Source organism: Nesoenas mayeri (genome assembly GCF_963082525.1).
Source record: "Nesoenas mayeri genome assembly, chromosome: 3".
NCBI lineage: Eukaryota > Metazoa > Chordata > Aves > Columbiformes > Columbidae > Nesoenas > Nesoenas mayeri.
Window position 1 is genome coordinate 92015175 of NC_137544.1, and position 21500 is coordinate 92036674.

The 21500-nt window shown below is 36.8% G+C and overlaps 1 protein-coding gene across 1 annotated transcript in view; it reads left to right on the forward strand.

Annotated features, from left to right (window-relative positions):
• SRBD1 (S1 RNA binding domain 1) overlaps positions 1-21500 on the forward strand; it is a 124689-nt gene that overhangs the window by 18557 nt on the left and 84632 nt on the right. The window contains exons 11-14 of the mRNA XM_080342907.1: positions 3181-3288; positions 9168-9325; positions 10514-10604; positions 11678-11785. Coding sequence (XP_080199033.1) covers positions 3181-3288; positions 9168-9325; positions 10514-10604; positions 11678-11785 — 465 coding nt within the window. The remainder of the gene's footprint in view (positions 1-3180; positions 3289-9167; positions 9326-10513; positions 10605-11677; positions 11786-21500) is intronic.

Sequence of the window (21500 nt, forward strand, 5' to 3'; positions counted from 1 at the left end):
AGAAGGTTAAGAACTTTTGTTTGAGGCAAGGATTTCAAACCTTTGCAAAGGTATTAACTAATTTGCTGAAGGTCACACACAAAATCAGTTCCAGAACCAGAAATGCCACCTCGCTACAGAGTTTGGCCGGTATTCTAGTCACAAAACAGTATCACCTACTGCCTGTTGAGTTAGTGACAAATATACTGACCTTTGTGTTCTTCGGAGGCAGAGTTTTTTAGTACTAAATACCCCTGTGATGGTACATGGCTTGGAAGAATGATGTTCTTCAGTATTGTGTTGAGCTCTACTTAGGTGCTTTCTAAGATGACTGTATTTTCTTTGCAGGTTTGGAATATTTATCTGCCTGTAGAAGGATCTATAATTTCCTTGAAATTCAGATTTGTGCTGAAAACTTGTGAAAATCCTCATGTCTGGCCCTATTTGGTTGTATTTTTCCCCACAAAATGGCATCTCTGCTGGGTTTGACAGCGAACCTGGCTCCATTAACACTAGAACTGTGCTGGTCCCAAAGTCTTAGTTGAGAAGTGGGACATAGAAAAAGGATCAATTAGAAAGAGCTGGAGAGGGGTTTCTTAGCTGGCTTTGAGTGTAAAGGCAACATGGAATTGTTCTTTGGGAAGGGGTGAGATTGTGTTCTAAAGTGGAACTGCAGCCTTGAAAATGAAGTTCGGTGTTTGACAACCTTTTCCAGTTTCCAGACAAAATTCTGGGGTCCTGTGTGAAGTCCCTGGTACAGGCCTTAAAGGGATGCTTTGTCTTGAATGCATGACATTTACAGAATGTCTTGGAAGAAAATAAAGCTCTGCTTTGTGTGCTTCAGGTCTAAAAGCCAAGCTGTGCTCTTCCCAGAACAGCTGTTAATTAATACTAATGATTCATAATGTGGGCTACGTTAATTCTGTTGATGTATGGTTTTGCCCTCTGAGGCGTATTGGTAGTCTAAGCCATTTATGCTTCTGGTGGTCCCTGTTGTAAGCACACGCGCACGGAGAGCTGATGAGCAGAGTAAGATGATATTATTTATATGGACTTTTTCTAAATAGGACTTCATTTAAAGGGCTTTGAAGGTCAACTCTTGATTATTTAATCAAGAAAAATCTGTTCTTAAAGGGAAGCTTAACTAGGCTTTGATGATCTCTAAAATTATACACACATGGCTTTTGCTTTGTTTTCTGCAGTCAAGTGGATTTTTCTCTTCCCTCATAAAGTATTGGAATGATTAAAATGCAGTATTTGCTATGATTTTAATGCACTGTTCAGGTATTTTTTCATTTGTAGCAGTTCTAGGATTTCTTATAGAATGTTGCCTAAATAATTTTTACTTCTCTATAAGCAGGTAATAAAAATATCTGCTGTGATTAACTAGTTATGAAGAAAAAGTTTGCTATGTAGCTTTAATGGATGGAAGAGGGGGGAAGCAGCTGCCACGTTTCCAAATTCATTCTTATTTGTGCTGAGGATACTTTCTGTGAGAGTGTAGTCATACTTGCCACCTGTAAAAACTTCATGTTTATAGAACTGGATGGCAATAAGGAGGTTTAAAGCCTTTGCCAGTTTTATATAGGTATGGAAAGAGTCTCTAGTTACAAATAAGTGTAATAGAACTATTTGCAAAAACTGTTAGCAAAGTGATGAGGTCATGTGGCTAAGCACTCACTACTCGGGATGTTGTAAAACTAAGTGGTGAGCTTAATTCTGCTCCCATGTCTGTCTGCATTAATGCAGTGTTGACTTGATCACACATTTCTCAGCTATTATAGGTGCAGACACTTAAAGCTGTTTCAGGAAATGGTAGATCCCCTTAAAGAACTGCGAAGCTGGCTGGGCAGGAGCAAGTTAGGATTCTCGGTATTTCTGAGTGCAAGTAAACAAAGTCAAAAGTAAAATTCAGTCCTGTCTTTGCCTTGACTTGCATCTGGACACATTATCAAATGGCTAGAATTCTTTCATTTTGCATATATTTAATTAAAAAAAAAGCTATCAAACAACAAATTTATAAAACGTGCCCCAGATGTATTAAAAAATACGTATCTCACGTTGCAGTGAGGGATCCAGACGTGTAAAATATACACTGAATGAAGAAAACTCTGAATGTTATCAATATTAAAAAAACAAAACAAAAAACCACCCAAAACAAAACAGATGGACTGTAATTGAAAGTGTTTGTAGTCTTTACTCCTGTTTGAGTATGATATGTCTGGCTGTGTCTCCTCAATTTTTCTGCCTTCTCATCACGTGGACAATCTCAGTGAGTCAGTTGGGCTCGTTCAAGAAGTTTCCCCTCCTTGCCCCCCGCAGTAACATTTCACAAAGCAAAAAAACCAATGGAATAAATATCTGGGATCTTTGTTGTGGGTACCTTTGTAACTGATGTGTATTTTAAGACACCATTTCAAGTAACTATCATTAGGGCTATGACCACTGTGCACAGTCTCCTTAGAGAAGGAAATGCTCCACAGAGTTTGGCTTGGAAAATGTTGAGAAATAGTCTTGTGTGTGTTTGGTATTGTTTATTTCATTTCCCTTTTTGCTAGAATATTATTTACACTTTAAATAGATCGGCAACAGGTAAAAGAGAAAAATCATTTGCTTTTTTTTTGGGGGGGGGGGGCAGCTACTGCAAAACTGTCGGATTTCATTTTGAGTTTGTATGGAGATACTCAAAACGTTCGAAAGGAAATTTGAATTTGGTTTCATTGATAGAAATTAGTTTAGCTCTTGAATTTCTGTCTGGACACAGTTGCCTTATATCAGAAGCTCTGCATTGATGCTCACAGAGGATGTTTAGTCTTTTTTATGTATCAAGAAATAGCAAATCATGCAACTTTGGTTATATGGAGCCAAGTTCTCTATTCAGTTGTGGTAAGCTTCGGCTTCTCAAAGTGAAAAGCAACATCTCTTTATATTTTCTTCAACATGTAAAATACAATTGCATTCTAATACTTAACAAAAAAAGAGAAAAGGTAGGCCTTGTCCCTTGTCTGATAGTACAACCATGAGGAATTTCTCATCCCATTCATATTCAAAGCTATGATTTCATTGCCTAATTATTGTGGTAATTCTGCAGTTTATAGGACATGAGACTCAATGTAGAACTCTTTTTTTAAAAAAAATTCCATTTTACCTGAGTTTTTGCATATGTTCTTAAAATACTTTTCTTTTTCTATTTTTCTGTAGATGGAGACCAAAACATTTTTTAAAACCAGAATTCATGAGGATACTACGGAATTCAGTAGAGGATGCGTATAAACGCCTTATATATCCTCTCCTCTGTAGAGAATTCAGGTAAGCTCAGGAGGAATATGTGTTTTCATACTACGAATTTCTTCAAAATTCCATCCCCAACTTTTTATTAGAATATCTTTTATACACCTGAAAATATCAGCATGTTTTTTACCCTCTGTGCTTACAGAAGGAATGCATTCTGTAGTCTTGCTTCTGTAAATTTCATTTGTGACCTAGGCTACAGTGGATAAATGATTTCTCTGTGAAGTCATTTGACACGTTTACATATTTATAGCTTGTACATTTACCTAATGATGTACAGTTTAGATCTACATTACTGTAATAGTTGCATCTTTATTCTTGTATTAGCATAAACTATTATGTCACTGAATTTTTCCACCATCTCTTCATGTTACAGCAATAGTACTGTCAGTGACATTGTTCTGACTCCCTTTTTACTAGTCTGAAAGAAACCAGCAAAGCGATTGTGGTTGGAAGTGTCACTCATGTTTGTCATCTGCACTTTGTGGTACCTGAAATAGTCATAGAGTTGGTCTGATACCATTTTATGGATACTGTGATGGCTCTAGAGAAGTCAGTAAACTTATTTCTGATGATACAGTAGTAATGATATAATCAGACAAATTGTAACTTGTATGATATTGTTCTAAATTCAAAGGAAATTTAAGACTTGGTATCCAAGTAAGATTAAATAGGGTATTTTCATGGGGTAGTTTACCACATAATAGAAACGATTTAATATGTAAAGAAGTCTACAGTATATGTTCTAAAAGTGTTATTTTCCAATATCTAACAATACTGATGCTGTGAAACTTCTCTGGAATGCAAAAGAAGCTCCCCAAAGCATATAACATGTTTGATTCTGGCAAGGCTTTTTTGATATGTGACCTAAATTTTAATACCTGTTTTGAGGTAGTTCAAATGGACTTTATCAGAGAGACCCTGCTTACTGGACCAGAAATGTTGAGATTACTTGTATCAAAATGCCATGCATTGTTTATTCAGTACCTAAAAATCAGAAATCAGACTGTCAAATGTAGTTCTTCTGTACCTGCTTGGCTCTGCTCTGGTGTTTCTTTTCAAATCTGAGTTGTTTTCCTGGCACTTCTTTGCCTGAGTATCACTAACCAGATATTCTATGTTCTTCCCCTCTGAAAAGAACTGTCAGCTGAAGTTTTGGAAAGCAGATTTTTCTGGTGGCTCTCGTTTTTTTTTTTCACTACAGTTTATTTTGCAAGCAAAATTGCTTCACCTCTTCTGATTAGTGACCCTGCTTTTTGCTACTGTGAATTTCACGGATTTTTTTGTGACCACAGTACATGTAACTACTTTAGGGGAGGTAATGGTGTCTATTGTTTGGCCAAAATGATGAACATCTTATCATGGTGAGTCCAGCTGTTGGTTTCTGTTATGTTGGTGTGAAAGTAGTTGATGTTCCTAGCCTTCTCTACAACTAAACTCTTCTAAATAAAGGAAAAAGACTTACCATTTAGTGGGGTTTGGTTTTATCATCAATAAGTAAACTGACATAAGTGTTCTTCAAGGCTCTTTTATGGTGTTTTTGTTGCCTGGTTCCTACCACAGGACTGCTGTGGCTTGTGTGTTTGTATAACACTGAGGGCTGCTGCAGCAGTAGGTTGCTGAAGGTTTTCTGTTATCTTAAAATAAAAAAGCTACTTTCCTTACTACTTCCTAGGTGTAGCCTACAAGTCATAGATGCAAAGAATACAAAGCTCACTGCCTGTTCCTGAGTAGGCATCTGCTTATGTTTTACTGTGCGATAATTCTGCACGATTGACAGTGTCTGGTTAGGAAAAGCTGAAACATCTCCTGTAGAGAGGAATGCAAATCACTTAACCCTTATCACTGTTTTATTCTCTTCATGCCCACACCAGCAGCTGATTTTTTTTTTTAGGACTCTTGCAAAGGGCTGCTAAAGTATTCAATGCCTCCTTTTAGCATTAGTATTTCCAGCCCACCGCCCGCTGTTCTTTTTTTTTTTCTTTTCCTTTCCTTTTTATTATCGTTAAATGTTGGAACAGAAAGTTTCCAAGAGTGTGTTGAAGTTTCTGGTGCTTCTAGTGATCAGAATAATGAAACTTGCCAGCAAGACAGTTACCATATTTATTGTTTAATTTCCTTTCTTCCGCTCTGTCAGATATCATCATTTCTAATATCTGGTATAATAATGTCCAGTGTTGCTTTTGGCTCTTTGAAATACATTTTATTTTGTTGCAGTACTTCATGGAATGATTCCATTAGGATTTGATGCAAGTGATGTGGCACGGACATTTTTTAATGGATAATCCTTTCCTAATTTTCCATGCTTCCTTGGAGTGAGTGCTTTTTCTCCTCTGTCTTCAGGGACATAAACATTTCTCTGTATATCTTGTTTTGCACCTGAAGCTAGTTCGCAGATATTTTTCCACAGAAGGGATTGCCTCTCAGACTGTATGTGGAAGCGGGGAGTTTTAAATCTCAATTTAAAAACTGACTCTTGCAACATTGAATATAGAAGCTAGCAGCTCGTGATTCGATTATTTGCTTTTTTTACAACATACCTGTTGGTGATCTACAGTCTGAGAGCTTCATAGAATTCAAGGGAGGGGCTTGAAAAAAGAATACTTTTTTGTAAAATAGCAACTGAAGAGCTTTGTTTTGTTTTATACAAAATAACCATTCCTCTTGTGTTTAGAGAGGAGGGCTGCTATCCGCCTCTGCCTTAGATCTCTGCCATATTAATGAGAATTGTCACAAATTGGAAAAACATGAAGCTGGGCATCTTGCCATTTGGATGAAGCCAGTAGTGCACTGCAAAAGAGAAAGATACTAGATTGACTGAGGTAGCTTGATATTTGTTCAAGGATCAAACCTGAAATGGAGGGCCAGTACCTGGGACAGTAGATCATGTCATTGATACAAGTGTTGAGTGAGAGACAGAGAGAAAAGAGAGGTCTATATTTGAAATTAAAAAATACAGGATATTATGTAATAGAAAGGACATACGTTATGTTCCCCCTACGCACCTGGCACTCTCAGTAACATTTCCTGTTACTATAAAAGTTTCTGTATATCCGTGCCAAATTTAAACATGATTTCCATAAGGTGCGTGTAACTAATAGCATGTGTTTAGGGGCAATTTTAATTCCGTCACAATTCTCTCTTCACAGGTGGACCGATGTGAATTTACGGTGTGGGAGGACTTGGCTTTGTGGGCAATAGGGACCCCATATCTTTGTGATAGATGGAAAGCTGAAATTGGCCTGTCCCTGTACAAAGCCTCCAGTTCAAGAGCATTCCACCTTCCCTTGTTTACAAGCCACTTTTAAACTTCATTTCTATGCACATATGACTGGTTCAATCTCTGTGTGTGTACGTAGAAGATCTGTACGGCTGTGAGGCTTAGGAGCTGGCTTTGTGTTCTCTGGTCTCTTGCAAATGGCATCGAATTGTTTTTTCCCTGGACTCTTCCTGGAAGAAGCTTTTTCTTTTGATTAGGTTCTTTTTGTTTAGTTTTTTAAGAATGAGAGAAGGATGCTTCAAGACCAAGTGATCAGGAAATGAAATGGCAACTGAAATTCAGTGGAGATGAGTGGAAAACGATGTGTGTGAGGGCAAGCAAGTATTGTATTATATAGAATACTATGAACTCTAAACTATTGTGACACTCAGGAAAGATATTGTGGCATTGTGAAAGGTAGCTCCACGTAAGTGTACGTGCTTAGAAGATAATCTTATTTAGTTAAGGAATAAAGACACAACAGAGAATCATTGATTTAGTTGGCCCGTATATGGAGTGCTATTGGCCATTTTGGTCCTCTCACCTCAGGGTGAGGTGAGGAAGTATTAAAAGGATTCATTAGAACTGGAAAATGCCCAGTGAGGGGGGAACAAGGTATCAAATAATTTCTTTGTGAAAAAGTATTTACTGGGCTATGACACTTCAGATTGAAGAAGAGAGGACTTAAGAGATAAATGGTGTATGAAGCATGACATGAGGTTTCTAGGGATATATTTTTACTTCCTTCCAATGTAAGATCTATGGGGCCATAAAAATTATAAAGGATCAGCTTCTAACCAAAAGTTGGCAGCTTTTGGTTTGCACGATTTGTGATGGACCTGCAGAACTTGCTGCCAATGATCTACATGGGTGTGAGAAATGTGCATGGGTTCAGCAGGAAACGGGATAGTTGGGCAAGAGATCTGTTATGGGCTACTAAAGAGACAGATTGTGTCAGGCTCAGCAATTACTCTGAGATGGAAATTGTTGGAGGCTATGATAAGATTATGGAGCAGGTAAACTAGTGCTGCTGTATCAGCTCCCTAGGTAGCTGCTTGTAGCCACACTTGGAGACAGAACAATGGGACAGTGGGACCACTTACATCAACCAGTGCAGCCATTCCCAGATTCCTGGGTTTAGTGGTGGCAATATACAGTGTCTGCTCTGTGGTGCTGAGGGCACAATTGAATTGCTAAGTCTTAGAATGCATGTATACCCTCCACCATCACCCTTTAAATCATGTCTGTGTTAATTTGGTACACTTGATAAAAACCCAAAAAGCACAGGGATATGAGAGTCTTTTGTTGTTGCACATTTCCTTAGAAGGTGTTAAACCAGCGATTTGTGAAAGAGAATCTAAATCCATCTCTAAATGAGAGATTATGAGGACTTACAGCTTTTTCTGTGCCACTGTGGGATGAGATGGGGCTGAGATGGTTGGTTGGATCTTGGGCAAAGTCAGGTCAGACTCAAGTTCTTTCACATCTGAAAGCTGCTCAGAACATCTTCATATCCCATCATGTCAAATAGCCCTTATGAAGGTTGTGTTTGAGCTGTTTGTAGCTTGCTTGTGTTTTCTTCTGTAAAAATATTTAGATGTTGGGGTTTTTTTCAGTGATGGGTGAAAAGGAGAATAAGGGCACTGGCTACTCTTTAAGCTACATGAAGCCTTTACTGGACTGCTGTTGCTTGCCTAATTATTGTAGTTATTGACAATATAATGCAGCTGAAAATGGCAATGTAAATATATATTTAAAAAAAAAGGGCAGCTAGGTTGTGAATATTTGTGTCCCCATTACTTTTTCAATTTTTGCTTTTTTTTGTATAAAATGCCATACCATGACAAAACTCCTTATCAGTCACTGTCTTACTGATCACATCTGACAAATAAGACATCATGCATCTCATACACCTTCACTCAACAAGACTGATTTGTTTCTTATAACACTCTGCTCTAAATGTTCATGCTTGAAGTCACCAAAGTCAATCCTTAGTGCACTATCTCACTTGTTTCTGTTGAAGGATATGGAAAAGAAAGGTAGGGAACATCACAGCCCCATTAACTTCCCAGTTTGGTTCTGAGGAAGTGAAATACCCTTCTAGAAAGACCTTAAGTCTACACACTTCTGTGATGACTGTTAAATAATGTAATTCGTAGGTGAAATTAAATACCTCATGAGTCATGATGTGTTAGCAATTAATTGGACAGGCCCTACCAGTTTCTCTGTAGTACCTCTCAGCCTGAATGATCATCTTTTTTTACTGGGTAGTGGTTTTTCTCAGAACTGTGAAGTTATGATTAAGTTAATCCATGTAATCTTCAAATTAACTTTTCTTTGCAATTAGGTATCAGCTTTGATGAGAAGCTGTTCTTCACTCAAAATTATGAGTTAAAGTTTGAATGTTGGTTGGTACATCTACATTTTTATAGGTGTTTGTTATACTCTTTATATTGATTTACTTTCTTGGAACCAGAATGAGATAATCATATAGCATCAAAAACTTGGTTGGTAGTTTAATATTTAATTAAAGATAATGAAAACATGATTGGAAAAAGCCTTACAACTTTGAAACAATTCAAAAGTCCATTTGAAAGCTAATTGAGGGGAAAATGTTTTTTACTTTCATCCTTTTAAGATCAAAGTTGACATCTGATGCAGAGAAAGAGTCTGTGATGATGTTTGGGAGAAATCTCCGGCAGCTGCTTCTGACCAGCCCTGTGAGGGGCCGTGTTTTGATGGGAGTAGATCCTGGCTACAAACATGGCTGCAAGTTGGCGATTATTTCACCAACCAGTAAGTTTCAATTCCAAATATTTTTTGAAAGGACTGATAAAAATATATTCATTTAGAAGTGAGAATAGTTTTAAAACCTACCTTTTATTGAATTGATTTTTGTCTTAAGCTTTTAGTGTTTTCCACACATCCTGTCATGCAAATTCCTTTTTTCAGGTTCAGTGTTACGTTTCTAGCACCTGGATTTCGGTGTCTACTTCGGTGTTATTATTCCTCTCTAAAATAGAATTTAAGATCTCTTCTGCTTTCTTGAATACAGGTTCAAATAATTGTGCCTCTCAGTAGTGAGCAAAGAGAACACCTGGCATTTTTATTGTTGAACAAAGAATTTGAATTTAAATACTTTGCTTTTTTCATGGGTAATGTCTTGGACATCTGGACACTTTATCGACCCTTTTGTTTAGTATTATGTGTGTCAATGTGGGAAGTCAGAAACATTGTATTTGCAGAACTTTTTAGTCCATTTTTTAGACATATATAGAATAGAACCTTTCCAGATCATATTAGTCTGATCTGGGGATGCATACCTCTTTAGACCCATGTCAAAATAGTTTGTTTTCCTTTGATTTTTGTCACTGCTTTTTTGTCTGAGAATGTATCTACCCAGGGTGGGTATAAGCAAAGAAATGTTATTGACATGTGTTAAAATGGCAATAAGGGTCAGGTAAATGGTTATTAGCTTGCATTGAACCATAAGCCATTAGTACCAGTTAATACAGCTTTATTTCTAAATGTGATAGATGGGATGATGGCAAGAGCTGGCACTGGATTTTCATATCATAGCTCCTGGGCTGCAAGTCCTGAGTCTGCATTCCTAATTTTCATGTCTCTTTACTCACTCTGTAAAATGTACTAGACTGGAGCAATAAATCTTTTGCAGTGAATTGCTGTTTTTCTCTTTCATAATATAATACACTTTTCTTGCCTAATATGACTAAATGCTCATCATTTGTTATGTGGATATGTCCCCAGGGAAGTAGAAAATGCATCAACTCATTTTGCTTTGGCAACCAAAGCATTTTAGTCCTCTGCCCACCATACAGTTCTTCTAATTGGGTACCAAAATTAAAGAGAAAGATGGCTTAAGAAGCTTGCTTTGTGAATCATTGGATTAACTTTAGTTCCACAGGATGTAGCTTTTGGATCTTTGTGGTTTTTATCAAATGGCTTTGGATTTCATTGTTCTAGGTCAGATACTCCACACCGATGTCGTTTACTTGCATTCTGGTCAAGGATTTCGTGATGCTGAGAAGATAAAGAGGCTTCTGCTGCAGCATAAGTATGCTAAAGGAACTTCCATTTATTACACTTTCTTACCAAATGTGATGAAAATCTTCACTATATAAATACTTGCTCTTGGGTGGAATAAGAATTCTAATGATTTAACTGGAATTATTCTTTTTTACATAGTTCAGAGCTTATTTTTCTTTTAGTCTATGTTCGTAGTAAAACACTGTGTATATGTTAGAAGCATATGAAGTCAAACCATCGCTATGGCTAAGGCTGCATGCTATGAATGTATTCCCATAAAGCTCTGTCAATCCATTTATTTTTAGGAATAGAAATTAACATTCAGCTAAGGAATAAGTTTAGCCTCACTCTTCCTACACCCCCACAACCCCCAAACCACTCATCGATCTTTCCCTGTTCCAAAAGCCACATGCAGCCTTTGGAAGAGTTTTATTAAGCAAAGGAAATCCTGCTCTGATAGATCTCCAGACGGACTTGCAAATAGGGGCAGCATGTTTAGAGGGTTATTGTACTGTTTTGGGATCCCCTGTGGACAGACATCTGGTCCCCTGAGGCAGCTGCTGCACGGCCATAGCGTACAGCCCAGTTTGTCTTTCAGCATTAGACTGGCTTTAAACAAGGTGATTTGATGGTTGACTGGCTGTAGTGGGGGCAGTCAGAGGCAATGACCTTACAAGCTGTTGCAAACTATGATGTTCCCATCAAGGAATTAAGATTCTGATTGCTTGGGCTTCTGCCCTTTTTCATGACTCAACAGATGAGGGAAATAAGAGGGGAAAGGGTTTGAGAACTGTAAAGAATATTACATTTCTTTTATGAATGTGAAGTATCTGTTGTGTTTTTGGTCTTTTTTTCTGCAGTTATTGCCACTGTTCAATTCCATTACAAATAATTGAAAATTTTTACTCATCTTGTGAACTGTCACATTGAAAATGGGTTAAACACAATGTGGTATTACTAGGAGTATGTTCTCATTAAATCCAGGCCTTGTGTCATATAAAATAAGATGTACTGGTCACTGTTGTAGATTGAATGCTATATATGAAAAAGTCTAGAAGAACATCTAGGAGTAACTGCTCGTTTTTTTTGCTCCATGCAAAGCTGTAGCACTGTTGTGATTGGCAATGGCACAGCCTGCAGAGAAACAGAAGCTTACTTTGCTGACTTAATTATGAAGAAATATTTTGCACCACTGGATGTTGTTTACTGGTAAGATCACTTTGCTTGCTGGGATATTGATCTGTTCAGCATATTTTGACTTAACAGGTAGTTTGAAATGTGAAATTTTTTTTTTAATTTTTATTTTTTTATTTTATTTTTTAAGTGTTCCTTTTTGTTGCCTTGTCTGTCTCTGAGTCAAGCTTGACCCATCCTTCTAGCCAAAGGAAAATGGCTGTAGCTCTTTGGACCATGAAAGTTCTCCTGAGTCAGTAAGAGAGACTCACTGAAGCATTTTATTTTCTCTTCCTGAGGTTCACTCTGTTGTTATTATCATAGTAATGAAGTATGCAAGAATAGCAGCTCAAATTGCCAAGGACCTGTTTGGCATTGTGTGTGTGTTTCTTGATAAATGGGGTTTAAATGCAAATGATAAAAGCTTGTGTTGTCTGACTATGGTATGGAATGCTTGCTAATCCTATGGGTATTAAATAGTCTGGAAATAAATATTTTGTTAATACCTAGCAGAAAGGAGTGAAGGTGTTTATCCTCATTAAACTTCAAATTTTATCCATTAGTTTGTTGAATTAAAACTAAACTATTCTGCCGTTGGTTTGGATGGAAACTGTACCATAACGCTTTCTTTTCTCCCATGAAGAACTGCTATCTATTTTTAATTCACACTTCTATTTTTTTTCAAGTGTTTTTGGTGACTTACCTTGGATTATCTTTTCTGCTGAAGTGTAACCGCAGTGTTTACTTTTCTCTGTCTTAACATACTGAAATAAGTTATCTAAATTTTTGAAGAAGTTCTGGCCTTTCTCTGTTCAAACTACTATATACTTTTAATGCAGCCTTTAGATTACGAAGTTGTCTTACAGAAATGTTCAACATATGTATTATTCCTACTAATATATGCCATCATTTGATTGTACTTGTTCTTTGTTTCTAAAATGTCGAAGTACATTTGCAACAAGATATGATACTTAAATCTCCTTTTCATTTCAGGGCATAGTAGGGCTTTTCTGATTATAATTGTTTGCAAAGGAAAGAGGCTGTTAAAGCTTCTGAAAAATTAAGCATACTCTTTCCTGAATCCAGGTTGAAAACACTGGCTTTTTAATGACTGTAGAGAATGGAAAACACTTCAGACTGTGTGTTTTTTGGCAAATGTTTATTTTCACTGTTGTTCATAAAATACATTTTGCTGACATAAGCAATTTGTCTGAAAGAGTAAAAATGTGCATAACTAGTTTACACAAATATTATTTATATAATACCGTGGTGGATGGTTTTCTCACTGTATATTACAATCTTGCTTTCATATTTTGTCCCTGTTTATAGTTCAAGATTATAGAATTTGCAAAATGATTCTCATTATTGACTATTTTTAGGGGGGGGCCAGTAGAGCTACCAAGTTCTTGGAGAAGATAAAAGCTCTTGTGAAACAGAAATTAGTACGAATGCTCTAAAGCAGAAGTTGGCGTATCAGGTTGTTGCTTTTTCTAGTAGTGACAGATAATTTTGTCACCTCATTTTTTCCAAAACTTGTTGTGATATTTGTAGGAAAGATACATAAAAGCAATTGCTTAACATGCAAGATTAATTCCTGGAAATGAAAATTAGCATAATCAAAACCATTTTTGCTTTCAGTATATATTTATGTTCCTATTGTTTTTTTTCTTCTGGGCTTCTATGTGGTGAAGAGCTAGTCTCTACTTCACAGTTTGTATGCAGAATACTCTGAGGTACTGCATATCAAAATAAAAATGAGAATAATGTAATTTTTTTGTATTGCATGTTTGCGTGTTGTGGGTGCCATACTTGGTGGTGTTGGACTTTGTAGACTGCTGTTGTGTGTGCATTTATGTATGTGGGTATACAAATAAGCTGGACTTGCAGTCCCTGTGTCTCTTATCGCATTTTGACAGTCATGACTAAGTTTCTTGAAGAATTCAAATGTGATACTTACTAAATGAGGAGCGATTAGTGCAGAATTATCATTTGAGCACTAGGTGATAATAGGTACATAGCATGAGAACTGTTGCACCTCTTGAGGGCAGCTATGAAAGATGACTTGGAAAAACGTGCTCTGCTGATCCTCTTTTTTTAAATAAAAAAAAGTTCACTAGGGCATTCACTCACAGATCCCAAAAAACTTTTCTGGTTCTATGTACAAAATCTACTCTTGATTATGTTTTCTTATGATAGGGGAAAATACGAGGGCTTTGTATATACATAAGCTGAATGCAGATCTCTGATCAGTTCTATGGAAACCCATGGTATGCTTTTGGGTCAAGGGATCTTTATAAATTGTTTATCGATTAAAACCTCTAAGAAACAATTTAAATAATGTTGAAACAATTAATTTTTAAAGATCTGGTTCAGCAGGTTGCGGTTGTAATTAAAAAATGGATTTATACATCAATTTAGTGTTTGAACTGAAAAAAAGAAAAACCAAATAAAACAAAAAACCAGAACAAACCAAAAACTCTCTAGTACTTAAACTGTGACAGAATGAGTCAGTTGCATCAATCATGATACCCTTTCCCAAGCATTCAGCTTCTCACTGTGATGCACTGAGTTGCACCAAGGTGGAAATCCTTGCTCAGCAAAGCAGAACTCAAGTTCATTGCTGTGTGCAAGTTTCGGAGAGTTGCCAATTGTATTTGCACTTACAGTCTTTTTCCTTAAAGGAGTCCAAATTTAGAGTGGCTTGGCAGATGGGACTAGGTTGTTTTATAGTGTTTTAAAATCAAAATCCCAACCAACTTGTTAAGCTGTCACTCAGAAAGGTGGCTGATAGAGACCTACTACAAACTGTGGCTTCCTTGGCAAATAAAGCTTGTAATTTTTTTTTTTTTCTGTTGGAAGTGGAAAATAGGTTCAGAAATTATTATTAAAATAAAGATCTGTTCATACTTTAATATCCAGTTCATTATATGGAACTTCGATCACACATTTCCTGGTAAAGGACACAATAATAGAGCCTGTAATTTTCAAAAGAAGGTGTGTGCAGTTGATGCATGCACAAATAATCTGAACAGATATGCACTCTAATGAATGTTAGTGGTAATAACCAGCTGAACACTTAGTTGTTTGCATGGATGTGCAGCACATGCTGAAATTGTCTACCTGCTACTAAAGTCCTGTACAATAATTTCAGAATTGTGCATGAAGTTATTCCTTGGCTTCAGTGTCTGACTCTGGGCACCACTTAAATACAGACTTAACTAAAAAAAATACTTGAAACAGTGTTCTCAGTTATGTGGCAAGAATCAAATTAACTGATTCTCACTTTAGAATATTTCAGTTGTATTAACATCAGAAGAAGCATCCAAAATAATTTTCTTCATTTCAATTTCTCTGTTTGATTTTCTATCGAACATTACGGTATTTTATTTGATGACTGCTTTGTCTTTTTTAGTGCTAATAAATATAAGACAAGGAAGCAATTAAAATAGCAAATCTTCAGCAATGGCAAGTACCAGTTATGTATAGTTTTACGGAATTTTTCCAAAGAGAAGACAAATCAGTGAAGACAGTAGTAGGAAATGAGGCATAAGGCACCCTTTTTTGTGTGGCTTTAAAACCTGTCTGGACTGAGTCTGACAGCTTTTGATTTAAAGCAAGTATTTTTTTACTATTTTTGTAACCAACATGCTTTCAGATACCTACATCCAACCTAAATAACTGCAGGACTTTTTTTTTTTATGTAGTTTCCCTTTTAGAGCTATGTTTATTGACTTAGATTAGGACTGGACTAGAGCCCAGAGACAGTCATATCTAGTCTTCAGGTTTTTCGTTACAAATCAGTTTTTGTTACAAGGTTCAATAAATATCCCTGATTATTTATGTTAGTTCTATTGTGAGTTCTTGCCAAAGATACATTGTCTTATAACCAAAACAGATGTTCTGTTTTAGACAAGTATATTTGTATTAACAGGACCAGAAATGTAAATGAAACAACAGTGTGTTGAACATTGACATGGCCAATGATGAACTCTTAGGATTTCATTGGCCTTTTTGGATTAAACGAAAATCTTGAAAAAATATTTCAGGAATCTCATTCTGTATTTTGATCACCGCAACTGTTTTTCTTTGATTGCTGTTGGCTGTAGGCATCTTGGAAATGAAAGCTATCTGAATGACTGGTGAACTATGCTAGAGCAGGACAACATGAACAGCTCAATCATCATACTGGGAAAAATGCAATCACAATTTTTCTCTCAGCGTCAGTGGTTTCACTGTCACAATACAAGCATTCTTACTGGTCTGACTATTTTTATGTGCTTGTTACATTAGTGCACACTTAGAATAAAGTATTTCAGCTCGCATTTAAAAGAAAATTTGATAGGTATCATGAATTGTTAATTGTTTTCGATAAGCAGTAAAGAATGCAGCCAGGCAAGTATATTTTGTTATTGTTTTCTAGGTGACTTTGAGTTTGTTTTCTGTTGCACTTGGTTTTAAACTCGATACAAAATCTTTTTCTGCCACTTTCAGGAAAATCTTTTCTTGTTCTAGAGGCTTTATAAGCAACGTAATTAATAATTTACTGCTGTTTAAGTTCAAACACTTCTGTACCGTGACAAATAGGGGAAAGTCTGTAATGTCTTGTAAAGTTCTCCTTGGGTTTTATTTAATGTTTAAATTGTCTGCTTTAGAATACTTAGAAATGTTCTGCTAAGGTAGAATAGGACTGTTTAATACCTTTTGAAGTTGGACCTTGGTGGTAAGAAATTGATTTGGAAATGTTTGTTCTACAGGATTTTAGGTCCGCTTATATTTTATAGGTGTCTGCACATGCTTTTCAATTTAAATGTGTGTTTTATGTTGTTGAATATCTACATTATACTCTCTCAGCTTTAACAAATGCCACTTTCAAGTTCCATGCCTCTACATTTCTAATGTTACACTAGCTTAATTCCCATTACTTTTCTGCTTCATAGCACTCGCAGTTTGAAAGGGACCTAACATTCGGGTTCACATTATGATAATTAGGTTTCAAAGCAGTGTGGGGGATTAAGATGTCTGAAGTCTAGTTGCCGAATAAAGTTCAGAACTACTTGTAAAACTTGTTTGAGTGGTTAACAGAAGTGGTTTTATTTATTCAGTGCTCATGCAGCATTAATCCGTATTTCATCAGGTACCCACAGTGCTGTAACTCTAGATATGACCTTGGGACTTAATTTACCCCATCTCAGTTTTCCTTATTAATGTGCCATGAAAGAGGTACATGAAAGATAGCCAACATCAAAGCACCTTTTCAAATAAAGTGGTTGATATGAATCCTCTGGTATTTAACACTGTCTGTCAAATGTTTCAGCTGGTTTGCATCCCTTTACAAGCTATTGCTTGCTGCATTAATGCAGTTGTTTCAAGTCTGTTGAGAGTACAAAGGGGGATAGGAATATGGGAAACTTTATTCCTATTTCTTTTTGATTATATTTTCTTTAAGCTGTTATTTTTTGTCTGTTAAGCTATATAACTCTATTGATGACACATTTATGCGTACACACCCACACACCTTATGTCATTAGATGTCTGATACAGAAGGTAGAAAGTAGTTTGCAAAGTTTTGGCAAAAGGAATACGTATTTGGCGGCAACAATGCACACGTCTTAAATGTGTACTGAAGAACCTTTGTTCTGCTTTCATCTCTTTCAAGCTCTAGTGGAATCATGAGAAGTCCTAAAGAATGAAGAAATAATTTGAGCAACAAACAGGTTTAAAATGTGCGTGAAGAGGCCATGGTCAATGAAAACATTTTAATTTGTAGTGATTTCCAACCAAACTGTCTTCTGTGTCTTACCTGAAAGTTACTTTCTGTTGTGATTTCTTACCACGATTGAGTAAGAACTTATGATCATGCCCACTTCAAATGAAAAAAATCTGCTTGTTTATATTTACAGGAGACAGTCCTGTAAATTGGAACCTCATGCAGTATAGAGTCTTCTTTCTCCTGCTACTCTTGATTATTCATAACTTTAGGTAGTAATTAGTCTGTTCAGCACAACAGGAAGTGGCAGCATTCAAAAATGGTATCCAGCCTGTGTTCCTGGTGCATCCACAGACTGGTATCTGTGTTGAGCTGAATCCATACTTTGTTCAAAAGAGAAATTCAGAAGTTGTCTTGGGTTTTAAACCAGTCCAAGAAATCAAAGATTCCTCTCTGCCCCAGCTCTGTTGGTTGTTTATAAGTTTACTGTAGGCATCTCTAGCTGTGTTTTTCTGAGGAGAGGAAGATAAATGAATAAGCAGTGAAGATGCAGTGGGACAAGTGAAATAGCAGATGATAATTTCTGGCTTGTGTAGCATGAATTTGAAACTTGTTTTAAAACAACTTTAAGCCAACTTTAAGCAATGCACTTGTCATAATTATGGTATACCATCTTTGAATTCTATTTCAGAGAAATAACTTCACAGCTTTAAAGATGAGAACGAGGACTAATTGGGAATATGTCAGTGCAGGTAAAGAAATTATTAATTCCTTTGGGTTCAGAAAAAGAGTAAGATATATGTGGAGTCTAGACTTTAGCAGTGTGAAGGCAGGGGGTCAGGAAATAAGTGTAACTAGCGAAAGAAGTCTAAATCTTGAGGAAAAATTCATTTTTTCCAGAACACTAGGACATGTTGTTTGACTTGGGTCCAGGGCAGTCGATGGGAAAACAGCCTTAGGGGAGAGAAGAGAGTTATTCATGCAATTTCCCTTCTGAGTTTTCTCTTTCCGTAGTAACAGTAATACCAAGCAGTTATTTTTAAAAGTTAGGTTTTTTCAATGTGTAAATCTCATCAGATCTTTAAAGGATGCTAAGCGAACAAACAAATCACTTATGTAAAAATGTGGGAAGATTTTTAGGATGAAAATCCATTAAGCATATGACAATATGTTTAAGGCCAACTTTTCATACTCTTCAATTAAAAATGTACTGATCTCAAATACACTCCTGCAGATTAGATAATAAAGGCGAGAAATTTATCACAATAATTCATCTCTTCCCCCTTTGTTTTTTTTAAATGAGAATTTTTTCTATTTAGGATTGCAAAATCGCTTCTCTAGTTTCAGTTTTATTTTCTGCATTATACTGAGCAGTAATTTGTACAAAAGCTGTTTCCTTGTGGATCTTTGTTATTTTTGCATAAACAGGACACGTGTTCTTTGTTTTTAATTTGTTTTTTTTTTTTTTTCCCCATGTCCTTTTTGGGTAATCAGCTCGAAGACATTGGATACTGCAGTACAACAGAAGTTAGGTGAAGAGGGAGAACTGTCCAAAAATATTTACAAACACAAAGCAAGAACATGTTGGAAAGGTAGAAGGTTAAGAGATGCCGGACAATGGATATGCGCAAGTGCAGCCATTTCTGCACGGAGCGTGCCCACCAGGTCCTCAGGGAGCAGTTTGCATGGGGTATATTCATAGAGCAAGACAAGGAGTTTCATTCCTAAAGCTCCCTTAAAACAAAATCAGATTTTTACCAAATATGTGTAGAAGTGATTTTAATGTTCAGCATAGAACTACTAAAACTTTACTATGAGCAGGGGATTTTATTTTGGGGGTGCGTTTGACTCAGTAGTAGAAGTCTTTAAAATACTCTTTTTATAGCTTAATATTGTGTGCTGGTCAGTGTTTCCAGTGCAATCTCTGTATGTTGGCAATGAAAACTACTCTGTCCTGAAGTCCTATGTTCGAGACTGCTCCCAAAGCTTGAGAATGAATAAGGGTGTCATAGATTTAAAGAAAAATGGATTCTTAGGTCTTAAATTTGCTAGATTACTACAGTGAAATTGAACCAGTTCATTTGAGTTACTGGTAATTTTTAGGGGCTGGGGTACCTAACAGGCTAAAAGTTGTTGTGGTTTTTTTTTTTTATTTCAGATGGAAATAACTTCCGTTGTTTAACGTGCTTACAGTGTTTAAAGTTATTCAGTGTAATTTCAAAGAAAGACTTACAGGAAGATCTTATTTAGCAAAATGAACGTACTGTGAGGTGCTATGATAACATGCCCACTTCTCCTGGAGTCAGCATTATTTGCTTTGACATCCTTCTTTCTCAGAAGGATCACCAAACCACCCTACCTTATGGTGGCTGTTGGCTTGCTTGCATGACGTTTGGAGTATCAGTAGAGGTATCGCAAGATGAAATCTCTCAAGTCGTTGTCTAGGTCTGAAAGGTTCCGTGCAGGTCTCTGCACTGTGTGTGCCATCCTGTGCTTCTCGACAGAAGAAGGCCTTTTGTTAAAGGTGTCTGAATGGTGGTCAAGGTCTAAGGATGGCTCAAGGGGTGCAAGAAGCATGAAGAACTGGGGAGCTGGTGGGGGGAGCGGTGCGGAAAGAACAAGGGTGCAGTCAGGGAATGAGGGCGCTTTGAAGGTGCTTCCTCTAGACAGAGGCACTGAAATGCAATCTGTGGGATCTTTGTACAGCTTTGAGCTTATTTTAGCTGTGTGTTCCTTCTCTTTTTCAATGCATCGGGTTATGTCAAGAGAACAGTTTCCTCTCCTAATAATATGTGAGCGTGAATGGATGGTGTACAGTCCAAGCTTAAAATTGAGGTTTGGACTTCAGCTGAAAAATGTGACCTAATGACATATTACTGCTTCTTGCAGTGAGCATTGGAGACAGACTCTCAACAGCTGCATCTATGAGTCTTTTCCCAATACTACCATTTATTATTTTATTTTTTTTAGCTAGAGTGAGCTCAAGTACGCTTGTTCCATGCAATTCCAGAGTGTGTTTCAAAATGCTGTCTGTTCATCATAAGGCTTAGGTTTTGGTCAGTTTCTGTAAGGCACTACATGAAGGAAAGAAGTCGTGCTCCTTATGCAGTTCAGATTGTGAAGGCTTAATGACGTGAGCCTTAAATGTTCCAGGCTTGGTATTGGTACTGATCTCAAACAAAGCAGAAAAGCTTAGGCGTTCAGGTAAGCTGCTGCAGCACTGTTTTAAGAGCTTCCAGAATCAGCATGTGATGTTCCAGGGCCTCTATAGTTTTAGGTGGACTTCTTAAAGTAAAGGCACGTGTGGTCACCTTCATTTCTCTCCTAGTGGAAATGGACTGTAATCAGATTTGGATGTTACCTGCTCAAACAGAAGCTGAGAGAGGTTAGAGAGTGACTAAGCTGAATGATGGTGGATCTTTGATGTATTTTTGATTTGCAGACCATTGAAAGTTCACTGGTGGCAGTATAGAATTCACTGCAGAGACTGTAAGGCTACTGACAGTAAGCCAGTTTATTCTGTGTCCTTTGTGAACCCCTTGGAAGAAACCTGTGAATATAAAACCACTGGATTTGGACTTGAAAATAAGAAAAAGTAGAAAGACCTAGAAACTTCATCTCTAAAATAGGTGAAATTGCACTTAGGAAATCCTCCCTCTCATTTGTAAAACTTTGCAAAACTTTGATTACAGAAACATGTGGTATGATTCTTGTTCCCCATGTCTCTGCATTTTATGCTGCTGGCCTTTACACATTGCCTGAGATGAAATAGCATGGTTTCACACTAGTATGGTATCGCCATGCTAACATGATCTTTGATACCGAGAAGGGCATGTAAGTTAAAACCATTCAAATGTTAATTTATGATTTATGTCAATATTGTCTTTCTAAAATTAGTGATGCTTGTGGTGTTTGGGATAGTATTCTATTATCCTCTTCTTATTTAAGAGACATCAGACATACATTTCTGTGTTTTAAGTGATTTTGCCATGAAATAGCTGTGGCAATTGGTAAATTTTCACTAGTAAAGATGGGGAAAATTCA